The sequence below is a fragment of the Oncorhynchus mykiss genome, chromosome 22 (genome assembly GCF_057628025.1).
Source record: "Oncorhynchus mykiss isolate SJ-2025 chromosome 22, ASM5762802v1, whole genome shotgun sequence".
In the NCBI taxonomy this organism is placed as follows: Eukaryota; Metazoa; Chordata; class Actinopteri; order Salmoniformes; family Salmonidae; genus Oncorhynchus; species Oncorhynchus mykiss.
Window position 1 is genome coordinate 40,689,089 of NC_143043.1, and position 21,599 is coordinate 40,710,687.

The 21,599-nt window shown below is 40.9% G+C and overlaps 1 protein-coding gene across 1 annotated transcript in view; it reads right to left on the bottom strand.

The window, feature by feature from the left end:
* LOC149972860 (low-density lipoprotein receptor-related protein 1B-like) overlaps nt 1-2,301 on the bottom strand; it is a 42,388-nt gene extending 40,087 nt beyond the window's left edge. The window contains exons 1-2 of the mRNA XM_090215075.1: nt 2,217-2,301; nt 1,283-1,420 (exon numbers count right to left, since the gene is read on the bottom strand). Coding sequence (XP_090071201.1) covers nt 1,283-1,420; nt 2,217-2,301 — 223 coding nt within the window. The remainder of the gene's footprint in view (nt 1-1,282; nt 1,421-2,216) is intronic.
* Nucleotides 2,302-21,599: the final 19,298 nt, after the last annotated feature.

Sequence of the window (21,599 nt, forward strand, 5' to 3'; positions counted from 1 at the left end):
ATTCATAAGAGGAGTGGAGAGTAGGTAGCAGGAAAAGTTTTGTCATAGACCCAGCTGGTTCTATCTAACTTCTCTTAGTGACCTCAATTCCTCCTCTGTTCGTTCTGCTGCCTCCGAATGAGCCTGCTCTGCTCTCACTGCTATCTATGTGCATAATAGTAGAATAGAACATATGTGTCCCAACCTGAGCTGGACCTAACAGAAGGTCACTGCCACTCCAGTTAAATTAGATGCTCTGTATTATTCCATCCTCTGGAATTACTAAAAAGGCCAGAAAGCAAAAACAATTCCACAGTCAATCCCTGCATGGTGCCAGATATGAGTAATTTGAGGATGAATATGACTGTTAAAACAAGAGCCAGAGCCACTGTTAAAATGATTGCATTGATTTTTTGTTTGTAAAAAATCTTTACAGTCTTTCAAACAACTTCTTAGCAAATGGATTAGGTACATTCTGGTTGACAGAACATGGCTAGATTGCACTATTGCATTAAGGCCAATGACAGCCCTGTATCGGTCTATAGGCTATATACAGCAGTTAAACTGCAGACTCAACAAATACAGTATGAAATCACTTTGGGAGTTGATATTCATTCAAAATCAAACATTTTAAGAGGGTTTAAAAAAATAAACACACGCAGTGCTCAATTACAATGTCAACCACTTTGAGATCGATATTAATGCAATTCCTGTCCTGTCTTTCTCTCAGCCAACACACCAAGCCAATTCATCAGAGCCAACATTACGGTATGCTACCAGAGCAGAACATTGAATTTAACAGAACAGCCAGTGCAATGTCCAGTGGCATCACAGTGAATGGGATGGGGCGTTTAGACTGTTTTCAGCAATTCAAATCTAAAGCCAAGATCATCACCTTGAACTGACACACAGTGTGACTTGTATGTCTTCCAGGTCAAAGTATTGGCAGAACTGGAAAAGCCGACAGCAGCTAACGGGCATCTAGTCAGTGCTGCCCGCTGGGTAGGCTTTGTCAGTATCACAGTAAGCCAGGTGTCTATAGAAGATTGGTGTTACCTGCTGCTTTAGAATGTTGTGAGCAACAACAACCTGTATACAACTGACCTGCTGAGTCAACCAATAACCTGGTCTGTTCCTGACAACATACCTGGGTAATAGGAAGTGACCTTGGCACACTCCGAGGGAAAATTATAAAAGACCAGCTGCAGTACCAAATTGTTACCACATGCTACACTAAAACCAGTGCTGTTACTGTGGTCCATGGACTGCTAATTGATGTGGATAAGATACAACCAGCTCTTACCTCTACAGTGAACTCCTTCATCGAAGCCATCCTCACAATCTATTGCTCCGTTGCAGAGCTTGTTGAAGTGAATGCACTTCCTGGTCCCTATACACTGTATGTGATTCAGGGGACATCTCTCCACCACATCCCCCGCACCTGGAACAGAGAAGACAGTCACTGTTAGCAAGCTCACAAGCCGTGTATGATATGATGTGTGATACAAGTCTATGTTCATCACCTGATTATAGGTGTTCGATTCTGAGGAACACCCAAGGGTGTTGCTTTAATATGCCTTTGATAATAAACCCATGGTTCCAAATCAGCTCACTACAAAATCCTTGGGATGTGAGGTTGAAACGTTGCTATTTAGGCGAATGGGTAATAAATTACAACACTATCACTATACCTAATTAATCATATAAGCATTTATTTTTATGACCATTGTTTGTATGCACTGTTTTGAGACATATTCTTTTCATACTCTATAAGCTCTTCCCAAATAACTATTCCCCCACTACGGAAACAAGATTACCATTCACAGCAGCACATATAGGAGGCATATTCCTGAGTATGCAAATTCTGTTTACACTAGACAGTATTGTTCTTTATACACGGTAGATGTTCAGTGAGCTACAATGGGAAAGCCATGCTCCTGAACCACACAGTAGAACCTATAACAGTGTAATCACACACACGCATGCATCCGCACGCACACATGCACACACCGTAAGCACAAAACGCACGCACACACGCACAGCGAAAGAGCAGCTGTTTAAGGATTCATGAGGCATATAGGTGACCCTCATCTGCGTGGCAGCAACCCACGACAGCACATAAAACACATCTGCCCCAAACAGCCAGCACTGTAAATGTGTTATATCACACCTAACTACAGTGGTGTCAATTACCATAACGGCAACAATAGCCTTTTAACAAGGAGATTTATTGTTACATGTGACAGGATCTCTTATCGATCCCCAGTGTTCCTCCATGTACCTCTGTAGAAACTCGTATAAAACCAAGAGCACTTGAACCATCCTCGCTGAGGGATTACTTATTCACAGCTTTCAATTACACTTCATAAGGCAGGATGATGCCACAATTAAGGTGGCCATTATTACAAAAGGGGTCTGTCATTCCCAAGAGATTAAAGATTTGTGAGATTTGTGGGAGCAATAGAAGTGAGACCATAATGATTCCCTGTAACAATGCCATGGTCTCTCCTCTCCTCTCAGGCCTGCTTTATTACATTTAATCGAAATTTGATCTTTTTAGGTCTCTTATTACTATGACATATCGCCCCAGCCCCGAGGATATGGTAGATTTAGGGAAAGTCAAATATAAGTGACCTCTACTCTGATAGTTCATATTTCATACATGAGCAAAATGGCAGCCCAATCAACTGGGCTCTTTTCACACTTTTCCTCTGAGACCTGTGTTAAGAGTCAATCTTTTAGGTTACATTTTCTCTATCCGTTTTGGAATGAAGCCTACATTGCACACAATAGGATGTAATCTTTGTTCTCGTATAGAGTAGGCTATATAGTATACTAGGAAAGCAGTAGCCTAAACCAGGGGTTCCCAAACTTTTTTACTTACTGACCCACCAATTTCTGTCTTTCGAGTCGAGTAAAAAAAAGTAAAAATAATAATAATATATATATATATATATATATATATATATATATATATATATATCTTGGTAGTAGAGAAAAATGTGCAGTTCCACACATCCTGCCACGGAGCTAACATAACATTTTGCAGTTTTAAAGGCAATTTCCTACAATTCTAATCATTTTGACATGGCTAATCTTGTGTTCTTATGCTCAAACATTATAACAAAATCAATGGGGGCCTGAATGTCCAGTTTTTATTTTGTTCATTGTAAATTCTGAAAGACTATAGGCTATTATTGAAAAATATATAGGTCCATTATGTTTTCTATTTCATTTCTATATGGTTCTAATCGTTTACGTTAACACTGAAAGTGTTTTTCTACATTGAAAATGTATTTCCCCAGAAAAAATGTTGGGGGGCAATGTCATCCAGTGACCCAAATGGAACCCTGCCGCGATCCACAGTTTGGGATCCACAGTTCAACCAACATTAGAAAAGAGGTGCATTTTAAGGGAAATAGGTGAAAATCTTTAACAGAATATTCACTAGTAGCCCGAATAAATGCTTTTCAAAGTGAACACCATACAAACAGCAAATGGTAACACTTTACTTGACACCCAGTGTCATAACACAGTCATAACCATGTCAAAATATGTCATAACAGCTGACAACTTGTCATAACCTGTCATAATATGGTCAAAACACTGTCATGACCCATATATTTACCCCTGTGACATATATTGACATATAATGTGCCATATATTGTGTTATTTTATGTCTGGAATGACAACAACAACAAAAAAATGAAATTTTTGTCATTTACCAGACAATCTTATCCAGAGTGACTTACAGTTAGTGATTTCATCTAAAGATAGCTTGATGGGACAACCACATATCACAGGTATAGTATGTACACTTTTTTCTCAATAAAATAGTTATCAGCAAAGTCAGAGAGTTCCTTAAAAACCTATGCAAATCAAAATGTGATTTCCACATTAAAAAAGACCCAGCTGCTTGGTCTACACAGCATGAACGTGAATGAAAACCCAATTGAAGGTTAAATTAACACATGCTTGGGTAATATAAACAACCTGTCACATCATGCTGGCTTGCAAAGAGATGTGTAATTCCTACTGAAATCCATGCAGGGTTTGATGTTCATATTTAATCACCCGCAATCTGCATTCAGAATGACTGCCAGGGTTGGAGAGACTAAGCTTTCTAAAGCATCTAATCTGGAACAACAATTTCAGCAACGGGCACAAAAAAATCCAAGCAACATATTGTATTAGTTTAGAAAATGTATGTCATCAATCAATGTACATGCAAAAAACATAGATATTGAAATAAACAATAATTTAAGTCAACCTTCAATAGAGCATGCTGGGAAATGGGTGTGGTGTTGGTTAAACATGTTATTAATGCCAACACTGGTGTTATTTTACATCATTTTACATGAATGTTAATTCAACTATTGCAGAGTTAATGTTTATGTAGGTCCTTGATTGCCTTAAATAATACATTTCGAATGATAACATATTCGCTCCGGATGTCACTTGGTGAAGTCCATAGGACTGAAAATGGATGAATGCAACAACCATGTCTCTGTCATTAATTAACAAATGGCACTCTGCAACTCACATGAAAGGCAAAACACTCTGGGGGAAAGGCTTTACATCAATCAGTGTGTTATTTCCAGCGTCTACACAGGTCCACACGCTCAGTGTTAATTTAACACTCTCAGTGTTGATTTAACACAGGATAATTTGCTGTGTAGGAATGTGTAGGTCTCTGACAATATCTCCCAATCCTCTCCCTGTGTGCACTGATAAAATGCAATGAGAGAAAATACTGAATATTCAATGGTTCTGATCCAGCATGCAGGAATACACAGATGGTCTTTCTACAGCTGAGAGATGATGACAATCATTCTACATAGCCCAGCACAAAACTACCAACCACATTCTGCTCATTATGGTGCTGTGGGGTCTGTGGAAAAGTTTGCAAAACTAAGACTTCAAGACATCAAACAGTCAGGTACGATAAAGTTTTAGATAATTAAGTATGACACGTCTTCAGTGGGTAGATGTATGCCAAACGCAGGCAGCTGTAGCTCCTGTAACTGGTGTCTTAGTTAAGTCTCTCCAATTACTGTAGATGAGAGTGGCACAACTCCGGCCTCACAATAATTGATTAATAAAAGAATCATGTCAAGAGATGAAACACATTAAAAAAACAAAAAAACAATATAAAAGTAACACAATAAATTAACAATAAAGAGTCTATATACAGGGGGTACTGGTACCGATGTGCAGGGGTACAGGTTAGTCGAGGTTAGTCGGATGCTGAGCAGGTGCCTTACCAGGCGGTAATGCAACCATGTTCTCGATGGTGCTGCTGTAGAACATTTTGAAGATCTGAGGACCCATGCCAAATCTTTTCAGTCTCCTGAGGGGGAATAGCCATTGTCGTGCCCTCTTCACGACTGTCTTGGTGTGTTTGGACCATGATAGTTTGTTGGGGATGTGGACACCAAGGAAGCTCTCGACCTGCTCTACTACAGCCCCGTCGATGTGAATGGGGGTGTGCTCGGCCCTCCTTCACTTGTAGTCCACGTTCATCTCACTTGTCTTGATCAAATTGAGGGAGATGTTGTTGTCCTGGCACCACACTGTCAGGTCTCTGACCTCCTGCCTATAGGCTGTCTCATCGATGTCGGTGATCAGGCCTACAACCGTTGTGTCATCGGCAAACTTAATGATGGTGTTGGAGTCGTGCTTCACCACACAGTTGTGGGTGAACAGGGCGTACAGGAGGGGACTAAGCACGCACCCCTGAGGGTCCCCTGTGTTGAGGAGCAGCGTGACAGATGTGTTGTTGCATACCCTTACCACCTGGGGGCGGCACATCAGGAATTCCAGGAACCAGTTGTAGAGGGAGGTGTTTATTCCCAGGGTCCTTAGCTTAGTGATGAGCTTTGAGGGCACTATGGTGTTGAACACTGAGCTGTAGTCAATGAACAGCATTCTCACATAGGTGTTCCTTTTGTCCAGGTGGGAAAGGGAAATGTGGATTGCATCATCTGAGTGGGTCTAGGGTTTCCGGGATGATGGTGTTTATGTGAGCCATAACCAGTCTTTCAAAGCACTTCGTGGCTACAGATGTGACTGCTACCAGTTGGTCGACATTTACCCAGGTTATCTTGTCGCTCTTGGGTGCATAGAAGTTATCTTGTCGCTCTTGAAACGTGAATAGAAGTAATTTTACTCATCTGGTAGGCTCGTGTCAATGGTCAGCTCATTTTTTATAAGTATTCAGGTTAGAGTCCCGCTCCTTGAAGGTGGCAGCTCTACCTTTTAGCTCAGTGCTAATGTTAACTGTAGTGCATGGCTTCTGGTTGGGGTATGTACGGGTATGTATGGTCACTGTGGGACAACGTCATCAATGCACATATTTATGAATCCGGTGACTGATGTGGTATACTCCTCAATGTCATCGGATGAATCCTGGAACATATTCCAGTCTGTGTTAGCAAAACAGTCCAGTAGCTTAGTTATCAGACCGCTTCCGTATTGACCGAGTCACTGGTACTTCCTGCTTTAGTTTTTGCTTTTAAGCAGGAATCAGGGGGATATAATTATTGTCAGATTTGCCAAATGGAGGGCAAGGGAAAGCTTTTTACACATCTCTGTGTGTGGAGTAAAGGTGGTCTAGAGTTTTTTTTCTCTGGTTGCAGGTGTTACATACAGGTCGAAATGAAGTAAAACGGATGTACTGTACATTTTCCTGCATTAAGTCTCTGGCCACTAGGAGCACCGACTCTTGTTTGCATATGGCCTTATACAGCTCATTGAGTGCGGTCTTAGTGCCAGCATCAGTTTGTGGTGGTAAATAGACAGCTAAGAAAAATATAGATGAAAACTCTCTTGGTAAATAGTGTGGTCTACAGCTTGTCATGAGGTACTCTACCTCAAGCGAGCAACACCTTGAGACTTCCCTAAAATGTGATTTTGCGCACCAGCTGTTATTCACAAAAAGACACACACTACCAGTCCTTGTCTAACTGGATGTAGCTGTTCTGTCTTGCCAATGCATGGAAAACCCAGCCAACTGTATATTATCCATGTCGTCGTTCAGCCACGACTTGGTGAAACATAAGCTATTACAGTTTCAATATCCTGTTGGTAGGATAGTCTTGAACAGAGCTCATCCAGTTTATTCTCCAGTGATTGTAGGTTGGCCAATAGGACGGATGTAGAGGTGGGTTACCCACTCGCCGGCGACTTCTCACAAGGCCCGTCTCCTGTATCGCCATCTCCTCTTCATGCGAAATACGGGGTTTGGGCCTGGTCTGGTAGCAACAGTACATTTTTAGTTTCCGACTCATTAAATATAAAATCTTTGTCAAGTTCGAGGTGAGTAGCCGCTTTTCTGACATCCAGAAGCTCCTTTTGGTCATAAGAGACAGTGGCAGAAACATTATGTACAAAATAAGTTACAAATAATGCAAAAAAAACACACAAAATAGCACAATTGGTTGCGTGCCGGTGGGTGCGTGATAGAACACAGGAAATGAGGGCTCACCCAGGTTCCAAAGCCATCAAGGGTCATATCCCAACCTAATGTTGCTGTGAAGAAAAAACTATTCATATCATTCTCAATAACAGAGGGTGCAGTGAGAGAGAGACTATTGCTGCCCAAGGGGCTGAGGATATCAAATGTTTTCCTATGAACAATGAGCTTACAAGGAGATAAGTGGGTCCACTCTATTCAGTGCAACGGAAATCAGCTTTTTTTGTTTTTGTCCTTTCCATTAACTTAAAATAATATATGCAATGTCATTTGCTGGTGTGAGTCCACTTACTGCCAAAGTAAATCTTCAATCTCCGTTATCCCTATCCACATAGTATTTTAAATTAAAAACCATGGTGATATTTACACTCTTTGGAGGAGAGAATAGTGAGAAATCAGCTGGGACTGGGCTAGCTAATCCATCTATTTAATGTGCAATGAAAAGCCTTCTGGCTAAAATTTCATAAGCTATGTTCATTATAATTATCATTTTAATTCAGAGCTCCACCACCGGTATGTGGAATGATGAATTCTTGGAAGAAATGTATAGAAAATCAATCAGTAGGGATGCTCATTGAACTCTTCTGTTCTAGATTCGTAACGCTCATGCCTTGTGATTGCATGTGTGCCAATGGATTCCTTTTCCAACCATGTTGATGATTAAGGTCACACATCGCAAGCTCTCCTTAGCGCATAATGTGTATTCTGCCTCTGACTTTGGAAACAAAAACGAATAGAAAAAAAATGTTAGACCTGTAGATGCTAAGAACCAAATCCTAACTTGAGACTGACCCAGTCATGACAACGTAAGACATACCACCACACTCTCTTGCAAGCTACTGTTTGAGAATTCAGCAGAGTTGGGCCTGGTATAGCCCTGGAAGGGAGACCAGCGGTGTTGCTGCTTAGTGAGGGCAGTAAGGGGCAATCATCCCTCTGGTCAAAGCAGACACCAATGCCTCAGGGCAGTGATCAGGGAAACTGCCCTACAAAGAGTTCAATCTTGTGGATTGGACAGTAAACCAAGGTCCTGACAATGAGTGGTTATAATTAAACCATGGTAGTGAGAGTAGGAGAGTGTCATGGATAAATTCCAAACCTTACCCTGGCCACATAATCAGCCTCCTCTTCTCCTCTCCACTTCTCTCCTCTACTCTCCTCATGATAATGGACCTACATTCATACAGTTCCTTGACTGTGTCCAGCTTGCTAATAATCACTGAAAAGTAAGCTAGACAGAAGGGGAGCATTGAAGATTCCAAAAACAATGAATAGAGGACAATTTTGACGGTGAGTAAATATATCAAATTTTCAGTGCGGCTGTCCGGCCCTCGTTGCAGACCGAACGTGGCCCCCGGGGGAAAATGAGTTTGACATCCCGGATTTATAAGGTCCGTCTGAAAGAGTACTATAATTGCCAGTTAATTTGTTTGAAGAACAGATCTAGGAAAACAATGGTGGGTGTATTTTAGGTTTGGAAAAAAAGACATGTAGCTTCCGACAATACATAAGCGAATATGGCTCCAAGAGTAAGCCAAAAATGAACTCACCACGCTAACTTCAATAGCCTCAACAACCTTAAAACTACCCTCTTTTCAAATAACCTTTTCTCCCCCAGTGACCTTCAGGTCGTTGACATTTGAAATGTTGCTTACAGCCAGAAGGAGATTCTGCTCTGTATTTTCCTGCCCTTAGGACAACAGAGGCAAATTGTTCTGATGACATATAAGAGCTGAGGTTCCATTTCATGGTTTCGTGGTCACCCATGAACATTGCCTCACTGCTTCAGTTAATACATCAGTATCATTTCCTTCTGTTCTCCACTCATTAGAGAATACCTGACAAGGCTTTACACCAGTGCCTGGTTTCCATTGAAATAACTAGAGCATCATGGGGTTGACCTGAACCATTCTGTGCTGGCTTGGATAAGTTATTTTTGATTTGGTCCTATAATGTGAATCAATTACTAGTGTGTTTGGGTAGAACATGTGAAGGTAAAGAGTAGTATCCTGCCCTGTCCTCACTTTGCAGAACCCCTGGATGGTAACTAGGTCTCATTAGTTGGTGTTTGTTTACTTGTTCTTTGTGTTTAGTCTCTTTATGAATGGCCCCTTCTTCCCCCACACTGTGCTCTTGGTTTAAGGGCAGGAGACCGCTTAGAGTGTGGGTGGGCCAGTGATTCACTTTAGCTCACTTCTCAGAAAAATATCATATTTTGCAATATTTATATGTTATTGTACTATTAAGGTTTGCATCAGGAATAGTCTGTTTGTATTCTTTCTGAGAGGCAGTGGCATTCATGTTGTCCCTGTTAATGTATCTTTAAATGTCAACCAGATTAGCTGCAAGCCTTTAGATCCATATGTCATCTCGAGTCTCCTCAACATTAATATACATTTAGATGTTGTTTTTTTCTTTCCAGTGGACATCAACAAATATCTACGATTAATAATAACTAACTGGTTGGAGCACAGTTTCACTACCCAAATAAAGTGTGACCCAAAACGGAGACGTGTGCATTGATCACAAATCCAATGTAAATCACATAGAGAATTTAGATATGCACATTTGTGAGAGAGAGAGCAGAGTAATGTCATCAAAATGCAATGAAATGGAGGCTATCACTTCAATAAACTTGCGAGTATTAATACATCAAATTCAAAACCACTTACTGTACTATAAAATTCCCATACATCAGCCTCAAGCGGTGATGACTGGGGCTGGGGCCAATTCACAACAACTTACATTTAGAAAAAAAAACACAAAACACAGCAGCACAGCAATCACAAAAAAGTCAAATTAATTTAAGGGAAGAAATAGTAACATAATTTGTGTTAAGGGAGGAATCTAGATGAAAACGCACAAATCAAATTGTTTAGAGGGAGGGTGGGTGGGGGAGACTTCAAATGAATAATATGGTACATTATTTAACGAAAAGGCTACAACCAATCTTGTCTACAAGCTATTGGTTTGGAATACATTGTGCAGTATTTTTTTCATGTCTCCTGGCCAATCATAGAGGGAAAACATTTACAGATTGTGCATTCTATCAATAATCTGTCAATCAATACTTTTGGCACAATCATGTACTGTACCGTTGTAGTGCCATTCACATAAATGTAATTCATAGCCGTTCTTTTAGAAGGCATTGTATGTTGCAGCATTGTGTGGGGTATACATATTAGCATAAACATTAGGTGCAGTAAACTACAGTTGAACTCAATAACAGCTGGCTATAATCCAGCTTCCTGGAAGATAATTATCTGATTATAACCAGTGTTTTTATGTTGCCTATAATAATTGGTTTGGCAATAGCACTATTTCATAATCTAACTGTGTTTACACTACTGAAAAACAAACCAGAATAGCAATTATTGATTTATGGTCATTACAATACATTATACAGTTTATTCTGAAGTACAGAGGCTCAAAATGCATTTATCCATGTTGTATTACTAAATATAATATTTTTACAGGGAATCAATTCATTCTCTTGGTGACTTTTGGTGGCATAGCCCTTATGTGTTGTCTGTGTTTGTACTGACTCAAAGCGAACTGGAAGGCCGAACATGCCCCCATTCACATCGACGGGGCTGTAGTGGAGTGGGTCGAATTTCAAGTTCCTTGGTGTCCACATCACCAGCAAACTATAATGGTCAAAACACACCAAGAAAGTTGTGAAGAGGGCACGACAACGCCTTTTCCCCCTCAGGAGACTGAACAGATTTGGCATGTGGCCCCAGATCCTTAAAAAGTTCTACAGCTGCACCATCGAGAGCATCCTGACCGGTTGCATCACCAACTGATATGACAACTGCTCAGCATTCAACCGTAAGGCTCTTCAGAGGGTAGTGCGTACAGCCCAGTATATCACTGGGGCCAAGCTTCCTGACATCCAGGACCTACTGTATATACTAGGTAGAGTAAGAGGAAGGCCCAAAAATTGTCAAAGACTCCAGTCACCCAAATCATAGACTGTTCTCTCTGCTACCACGCTGCAAGCGGTCCTGGAGCTCCAAGTCTAGGTCCATAAGACTGATGAAAAATTCATGAAATGGCCACCCGGACTATTTGCATTGACATACCCCTGTATATAGCCTCATTATTGTTATTTTATTGTGTTACTTTATAATTATTATTATATATATATTTATTTAACTTTAGTTTATTTAGTACATTTTTTTAAACTCTATTTTCTTAAAACTGCATTGTTGTTTAAGGGTTTTTAAGTAATTTGGCGCATGTGACAAATACATTTTCATTTGATACGCGCCAACAACATCTCCTCTGTCGAAACAGCAGGGGGTTAATGTAGGCGTTAGTACTTTGATGTCACTCCATGGTTCAATGAAAACCACCCTGACAGGTTATACAATTTGCTCCTTTTTAAGGTCTCCAGGTGCCAAGATGGATACGTTGTCCTTTATAATACTAATAGAGGGGGAGAGGAAAATACAGAAAATAGTAACTGTTAGAGCATATGTTGGGAGATAGGGGATGAAATACAGAACAGTGCTCCTGCTTCATGTTTACAAACAGAAGCTCAAACAGTAAGTACCCATGAAACGCTCTGTAGCGAAATGGTCCACTATGTAGAGAAATGGAGGCTATACTGCAGGACTACTTTTCTAGGTCTGACTGGAATATGTTCCGGAACTCTGTCGATAGCATCAACGAGCTAAGCACCTCCGTTACCGGCTTCATCAGGAAATGCATCGCCGACGTTGTCTCCACAGTGAAGGTTTGCTGCTTACCCAATCAAAAGCCTTGGATTAACACATAGGTACAGAGTTACCACAACACACAGGGCTGTCGCAGCCAACCCCGAGGTTATGGCTGAGGACACAAACACGTACAAGCCCTGCTCTCCAAGTCCGAAATGAGTAAGGCTTTTAATCTGGTCAACAATCGTAAGGGCGCGGGGCCGGACGGTATTCCAGGGCGCGTTCATAGAGCATGTGCAGACCAGCTGGCAGGCATCTTCACGGTCATTTCAACTTCTCCTCATCCCAGTCTGTGATCCCCACACACTGACCACCATGATTCCTGTTCCCAAAAACTGTAAGTCTACCTGCCAAAATGACCTTGTAGCATTCACTGTAATCATAAAGTGCTTTGAAAGGCAGGTCATGGCTCACATCAACTCCATCATCCCAGACACCCTAGACCCACTCCAACTTGCATACAACCCCAACAGATCTAAAGACGATACCATTTCAATTGTACTCCACACTGCCCTCTGCCACCTGGACAAGATAAATACCTATGTGAGAATGCTGTTCACTGACTACAGCTCCCTCTGCCAATGAATCCTTGGGCCAATCCCAGGTGGGGAGAGTAGGCAACAACGCTGACCCTCAACACGGGGGCCACCCCAGGTGTGTATGTTCAGCCCCCTCCTGTACTCCCTCTTTACCCATGACTGTGTGGCCATGCATGACTCCAACTCCATCATCAACTTTGCTGACGACACGATGGTAATGACTGAGAAAGGCTCGAAAATTGCCAAAGACTCCAGCCAACCGAGACATGCTGTTCCCCATGCTCTCGTCTGCAGGTGGAACCGGTGCATTAAGGCTCAGACCAACAGACTCCCAAACAGCTTCTATCCCCTGGCCATAAAACTGTTAAATGCCTAACAACTACTGCCATCTCTCTCCCACAGACTATCCAGAGTGACTCTTTGGTCATCCACAGGTCTCTTCCAACTCAGAAACACATACTGTACCTTCCATTGTCACTCTTATTCACACGCACACAAATATACTCACATACATACAATTACATTGTCACGATCGTCATATTGAGGAGACCAAAGCGCAGCGTGTTGTGAATACATCTTTTTAATGAAAGACGAAAAAACACGAAGTACCCTAAACAAACAAACAAACAAAAAAACAAAACATAGAAACAAACAACGCAAATAATGGTCAGAGTGTGACACATATACATCATCACACACACTCATTACTGACGCCACACACCCACGCGCACACACCCCCTCACACTGCTGCTAAATGACTATTGATTTGATTTATTACTGCTATTGCTCACTATTACTCCTGTTTACATCTATACTCAGCAAAAAAAGAAATGTCCCTTTTTCAGGACCCTGTCTTTCAAAGATAATGAGTAAAAATCCAAATAACTTCACAGATCTTCATTGTAAAGGGTTTAAACACTGTTTCCCATGTTTTTTTTGTTTTTTTTACTGTATTATTGACTGTATGTTTGTTTTTTGCCCAGGGATGCTCATCTGCGTGAACATGCCTTAAGAATGCTACAAGGAGGCATGATGACTGCAGATGTTGCCAGGGCAATAAATTGCAATGTCCGTACTGTGAGACGCCTAAGACAGCGCTACAGGGAGACAAGACGGACAGCTGATTGTCCTCGCAGTGGCAGACGATGTGTAACAACACCTGCACAGGATCGGTACATCTGAACATCACATCTGTGGGACAGGTACAGGATGGCAACAACAACTGCCCGAGTTACACCAGGAAAGCACAATCCCTCCGTCAGTGCTCAGACTGTCCACAATAGGCTGAGAGAGGCTGGACTGAGGGCATGTAAGGCAGGTCCTCGACAGACATCACCGGCAACAACGTTGCGTATGGGAACAAACCCACCTTCGCTGGACCAGACAAGACTGGCAAAAAGTGCTCTTCACTGACGAGTTGCGGTTTTGTCTGACCAGGGGAAATGGTTGGATTCACATTTATCGTCGAAGGAATGAGCGTTACACCGAGGCCTGTACTCTGGAGCGGGATCGATTTGGAGGTGGAGGGTCCGTCAAGGTCTGGGGCGGTGTGTCACAGCATCGGCAGGTAGCCTAGTGGTTCGAGTGTTGGACTAGTAACCGAAAGGTTGCAATATCGAATCCCCGAGCTGACAAAGTAAAAATCTCTTGTTCTGCACATGAACAAGGCAGTTAACCCACTGTTCCTAGGCCGTCATTGAAAATTAGAGTTTGTTCTTAACTTACTTGCCTAGTTAAATAAAGGTAAAACATTTTTCAAAATCATCGGACTGAGCTTGTTGTCATTGCATGCAATCTCAATGCTGTGCGTTACAGGGAAGACATCCTTGTCCCTCATTTGGTACCCTTCCTGCAGGCTCATCCTGACATGACCATCCAGCATGACAATCCCACCAGCCGTACTGCTCGTTCTGTGCGGGATTTCCTGCAAGACAGGAATGTCAGTGTTCTGCCATGGCCAGCGAAGAGCTCGGCACTCAATCCCATTGAGCACTGCTGTGACCTGTTGGATCGGAGGGTGAGGGCTAGGGCCATTCCCCACAGAAATGTCCGGAAACTTGCAGGTGCCTTAGTGGAAGAGTGGGGTAACATCTCACAGCAATAACTGGCAAATCTGGTGCAGTCCATGAGGAGGAGATGCACTGCAGTACTTAATGCAGCTGGTGGCCACACCAGATACTGACTGTTACTTTTGATTTTGACCCCCCCTTTGTTCAGGGAACTTGTTCAGTTTATGTCTCAGTTGTTGAATCTGGTTATGTTCATACATTCTTTTTTTGCTGAGTTTATATATTACCGTTAGTATATTACCATAATTATTTATATATTCCTGTTATCAGTCACCTTTCAGCCATGTTTACATTTATATCCTACTGCCAGTCACTTTTTATGTATAAACATACCTCAACCACTCCAGTACCCCTGCACATGGTACTGGCAATGATCTGTATATACTTGCATAGTTGTCTTTCTTCAACTGATAACATACTTCTTATGTGTTTTTTTATTAAAATTTATATTATTATTTTTGTGATTATCACTGCACAGTAAAATCAATGGTGTACATTTAACTCCGAAAGTGTTAAATGTACACTATTTTCAGTGAACATATAAGTCTCATTGAAATGGTTTTAAAATAACACTTTTGAAAGTGTTAAAGATTTAACTATGTTGCAGTGTTCCCCATTTAACTCTTAAAGTGTTCAAATTAAGTTGATTGTGGTGTTTGAAAAGATCTACACTTTCTCAGTGTAAGAAATTAAAACCTGTAGTTTTACAGTAAATCCTTTTTGGGTAGGGTTTTAACACTGTGTGGTGTAAAGCCTAATTTGCGTATTTCCCAGGGTGCATTTTTGCTGAGTGAATTGTCGAATTACCATGACCGTATTTGTTAGCGACAGACATCGTTATTGAATTCCTTCATTTGGAAAGTCTGTGGCTTTTACCAAGTGAGCATCTAGGCAAAAGCTGTCATTAATATTAACCTCTATTAAACTACATACAGGTATATCAAAAAGCCTTACTTTGATAGCTGAATTTTTCCAAACACAGAGGTCTTACGAAACTCATAATTTAAAGACCACATCAACCTTGCAAGTCACCTTATGCTGGCAAAGTGATGTGTAATTCCTTTTGGAATTCAGCCAGAGTTAGGATATCCAACGCTTGAAATGTTGCAACCTCCATTCAGAACAACTGTAAGGGTTAGGAAGGTTTATAAGAAGACTACCTAAACCATTTAAACTGGAACAACCATTTCAGTTTATTTTTTAAATAAAATATTTATCTTTGTGTAGCATAAGATTAATTAATCAATTATTGTGCATGCAAAAACACAGACATTAAAAACAATCCTTAAAAAGTAACCTGCAGTGGAGCATGCTGGGAAATATGATACTGGTGGGCATAGTTTTGATTGGACTGTTTTTTCTACACAATAATTATGGTTATTAACACCAACACTGTGGGTTATTTAACACCACTGGGTGTTAATTTCACTCTTAAGGGGTGAATTTAACTCAAGAATCAACACTAGAAAAATCAACACTGGCCAATTTGCTGTGTGCATTGTTGTGAAAGAGCTCTCAATTGAGTGTTTCACTTTACTGCTTTACACCTGTCGCATCCTGTGCTTGTGGCAAATAAACTTTGAAACTTGAAACTACTATCCTCCCAATGCACCATCAGCCATGTTAGAAACACAATGGGAACAGGAATAGGACTCAAACCATTTCAAGTGCTCCAAACATAACCAGCCAAGATTCTGAGAAAGTTGCACTGCAGCATGGTAGAAAAACATTTCTGAGCAAACCATATTTCAAGGGCAGAGTGGTCAGTTCAGTTCTCATCAATCACAAAGGGAAATCAACATCAAGAGTGAAACTCAAACTCTAATATAATATACCTGTTGGTACACTGTGTGGTTGTCATTCCTCTATTTATTGAATCCTTTGGGTGAGATACAGTATGCCACCTCCAAAGGCCACCATGAACACACCAATGCACATTTAGAACACACACCAGGCCTGACACACACACACACACACACACACACACACACACACACACACACACACACACACACACACACACACACACACACACACACACACACACACACACACACACACACACACAGCTTCGAATTACCCAGCCACCCTTGTGTGGCTATAATGGCCCCCCAAAAAATCCATGCCTTGCGGCCAAAGTGGCTGTTGTGCCCTTGGGCTGAATATAATTATAATTCCCTTCTCCCGGCTGCCAGTGAAATTCACACTGCTCTTTCCAATCACCACACTCCGAAGCACCTCACTCACTGGCACTCTCAGATATCTCATTTATATTGGCCAACGACCGGGTCCTTCTCTCAGCCCTTGCAGCTCCGAAGTTCAAGTGAAGACAGACACATCGGGGATGCAACGCCACCCGTCCTTATATAGAATTTAGAAAAGAAAGTAGGTCTATTGCTATCCCTACTGGCTGCCACTGCTCTACCCCATCTCTGCGCTGTTGCTAAATTGTTGCCGCCACTCCCCCAAAAATATGGAACAAACATTTGAAGATGTTAGAAGAACTGTCCACTTTACCTCAGACAACAAGTCGTGCAATGGACAGCAAAATCACTTCAATCTGCTATCCGCCATAGTAGAATAGTTTACCTATTGTATTGTTCAACTTAACGCCCTGTGCGAGAAATAATATGGCTTTGGTTGACAAATAGGAAAGCTGCACAAATAGAATGCAATTTTGCATCAGAATCTATACAGTACCAGTCAAATGTTTGGACACATCTACTAATTTCAAGGTTTTTCATGATTTTTTACAATTTTCTACATTGTAGAATAATAGTAAAGACATCAACACTATGAAATAACACATATGGAATCATGTAGTAACCAAAAAAGTGTTAAACAAATCTAAATATATTTTATATTTGAGATTCTTCAAAGTAGCCACCCTATGCCTTGATGACAGCTTTGCACTCACTTGGCATTCTCTCAACCAGCTTCACCTGGCATGCTTTTCCAACAGTCTTAATGGAGTTTCCACATATGCTGAGCACTTGTTGGCTGCTTTTCCTTCACTCTGCGGTCCAACTCATCCCAAACCATCTCAATTGGGTTGAGGTCGGGTGATTGTGGAGGCCATGTCCTCTGATGCAGCACTCCATCACCCTCCTTCTTGGTCAAATAGCCTTTATACAGCCTAGAGGTGTGTTGGGTCATTACTGCAGATATTCATGAACATTTTTCTGAATAACAATGTTAAAATATTACATAATGCTCCTTTAAAGTCATCAATACATCTTAATTCATTAACTATAATTCTTGATTATATTGTTTGGTAAGTATAGGTTACAGAATCGGGAGGACAAAGGGTTTATTGTATAGCCTACACAATAGGCCTACAAGCTTTTCTTTTCCATGGATATCATCTGGAAAGCATCAAGTTTTAGCCAGTAGGTACTAGATATATAACTAAGGCAAGGGACACACAAAATATTTCAAAGAAGCAATGAATCAATCTTCCACAGTAATTGCTTATGTTTTTCTTAACAGAATAGTGTTTCCGAATCAATTTAATTAACCGATTTGGTTAATGGCATTAGTGCCCTGGCCGAAGGCCTTTATTTTATCTTTATTTAACTAGGAAAGTCAAACAAATTCTTATTTTCAATGATGGCCTAGGAACAGTGGGTTAGCTGCCTTGGTGCCCTTGGTGCCCTGGCAAATTGGGCAGCCCCTTAAGGCCAAGTGGCCTTGCCCCTAAATCATGAAATTCCAGGCCTGACATACACACACACACACACACACACACACACACACACACACACACACACACACACACACACACACACACACACACACACACATACATATACACACATACACACACACACACACACACACACACACACACACACACACACACACACACACACACACACACACACACACACACACACACACACACACACACACACACACAAACTGGTGAGAAAACATAATCATTGGTGTGTCTGTTTCTGTGCTCTCTATAAGCAGGTGGCAGCAGCCTCCGGAATTAGATGAGCCGTACTCCAACTGGGGAGAGATTGCCACTAAATTAAAAGTCTTATTTCCAAAGCCCTCTGCCTCTGCCTCACAACACAACCCTCCCCTCTGGATGGGAAAATATGAGTTTAGATCATAACTGAACAGAATGCACATGACAGGTTAAAGAGAAGACACTGACAGCAGCATTGTGAACATTATGAACAGCACCCGGATGCTAATGAGGGGTAAATGACGATGGGCTATGTTTGATCTGTATCACACTTAGGCGTCCTGACTTCGGGACGACGATCTAAACACCAGATCCAATTACCTACTGCTTCAACGATGTCACTCCAGTCACACACAAAATAATGACGTGTCAGAGCTGTCAGAATACGACCTGGAACGGCTTTCATACCTGAGACACGTCCTCCTTCTCCTCCCCTTATCGAAGGGAAATATAAGATGAGAAGACAGTTAAAGCATGCACATTACAAGGACATGTGTATTCTCAATTAAAACATCATATCCTTGAAAAGGGCTCTCTATTTTCACTGCAGATCAATGTCTCTGTCCAAACTAGCAGCCTATTCCCGACGTAGTGCACCACTTTTGACCAGGGCTCATTGTACTACAGTACATAGGGAATGGAGTGCCATTTAGGATGCAATCTATGTGTTTCAGATTTTACAACGAGTCAACAGGGGCTGCAGGACAGCCAGGGGAGGTAAACATTACATAATGCAGAAGGCCTAGTCTGTCCTTCAGCTCAAAAACAAGGTCCTACGCTACATTACCCCCCTAAACCTCCGTCCTATTGCTGCCAACACTATCAGGGAATGGACACATTTACAATACATTTTATTGCATTATGGACACAGACAGAAAAAAAACACCCTGATGCATTATAGCCTCAGGCTGTTATCGCGACGTGACCTGGTTTTCACCTATTTTTGTTAAAAATTGAATAATTCGAAGCCATGCCTGAAAGTTTTTAAACCTGAAACTTAGGCTGCTTAGTGCATCATCAGAAATCATTGCTAGTTCAGCAGTGTTTTATGTCATTGGTACTGTATATCCACAAAATATAATAATTACTAGCAATGTAAAGCGAAGATGATTTGACAGAAATTGGACCACGGTCATTCCTTTTGAGTGGACTGCAGCACAAATTAACCTAAAGTAAATTATCATGACCTGTTCAAAATAACTATAGTGCATTAAGAAAACTGCAATCATCTGCAAATTGCAGACCCTTTTGCTTCCACAATGTAGTTATATTATTTTTCTTGGGATACTAATGAAAAGAGAACATTCAGGCAGTTTAAACTGTACTGGGGATTTTTCTGCTATTGAAAACCTTGGGCAGTTAGCCTAAGCCTATTTCCGGGACACCTAAGTGTAACAAAAATTGGCAAATCTCACATAATTAATCTGTATGGAAACCTAAACGACTAAAACCAGATATAAAATATGTAGAAAATATAATGGAACTATATATTTTTTTATAATCTTTGAGAACAAACAATTACCAAATTGAAAATTTCCCAAAACAGTGAATTTAGCAGTATTAATTTTGTTATTTGGTTTGAGCAATATAACATAGCGTTAAATGTGGAAAATTGCAACAAATAAGCTTTAAAACTGCAACATTTTCTCTCAGCTCCATGGCAGAATATATGACTCGTTTCAGGAAACTATGCGTATGTCACACATCACTACTTCACAGGAGAGCCATTTGAAAGTCAACTTAAAAAAATTAAACAAAATGCATTTTCTTGCAGAAATGCCTTCTGGAACATGTGAACTTTCATGTGCCTTAATAACAAACTTGTATGCCATCTGTAAATACGAATACAATTATTAACTTATGAGTCTAGTTGGTTTAGCCACAGAAAAATATAGAGAGAGCCTTCCCACTAGCTATGATTGGCTGAGATAATGAGTGGGCTGGACATGCTGAGAGATGAGTTTGGATTGGTCTGTCATGTAGCTCAGTTCTGTCTATTTGAGCTGGTCAGAATGTGTAGGTAATCCTTTCTAACACAGTTTTTTTTAAAGATATCACATAGTAGAACTGCATAAATGTTTCTCTCCACTTTCTGGAGGACCAAGTTTGGAAATCAGTGGAATTAGAGTATGACAGCTAAGGAGATGGAGAAAACACCTGTCTCCGTATTACATCTTCAAACTAAGGGCATCCCTGACAGAGAGGGAGAAGCATCCATCCATGTATACGGTAAGATAGTCAAGCTAGCTCTATTTTCAGATATTACACGTTTCTAATTTTGCCAGAAAGTAATTTTCATTTCACATAAAGTGTACCGTTAACTAACTAGCTAACTTTAGCTGGCTGGCTGGCTCGCTAACATTGTATGTATGTGTAGTAATATTATTCATATCTCAGAGCCATTTGCTTTGCTAGTTATAGCCTAATGTTAGTGTAATACCCTTGTTTGAACCAGGTATTGAGATTATTCTTGGTAAAACCATTTATAAAGCCCTTTTTACATCGGCCGATGTCACAAAGTGCTATACAGAAACCCAGCCTAAAACCCCAAACAGAAAGCAATGCAGATGTAGAAGCATGGTGGCTAGGAACAACTCCCTAGAAAGGCAGGAACCTAGGAAGAAACCTAGAGTGGAACCAGTTTCTGAAGGTTATAACAGTACATGGCCAAGTTGTTCAAATGTTCATAGATGACCAGCAGGGTCAAATAATAATAATAATCACAGGGGGTATCAACTTTCAAAGCAGAATAACTTTTCCATTGTTCCTCAACTGTAGTGTATGATATGCAAGTCTGAGTTTCTAATTTTATCCCAATGTAAAAAACATAATTTCAAA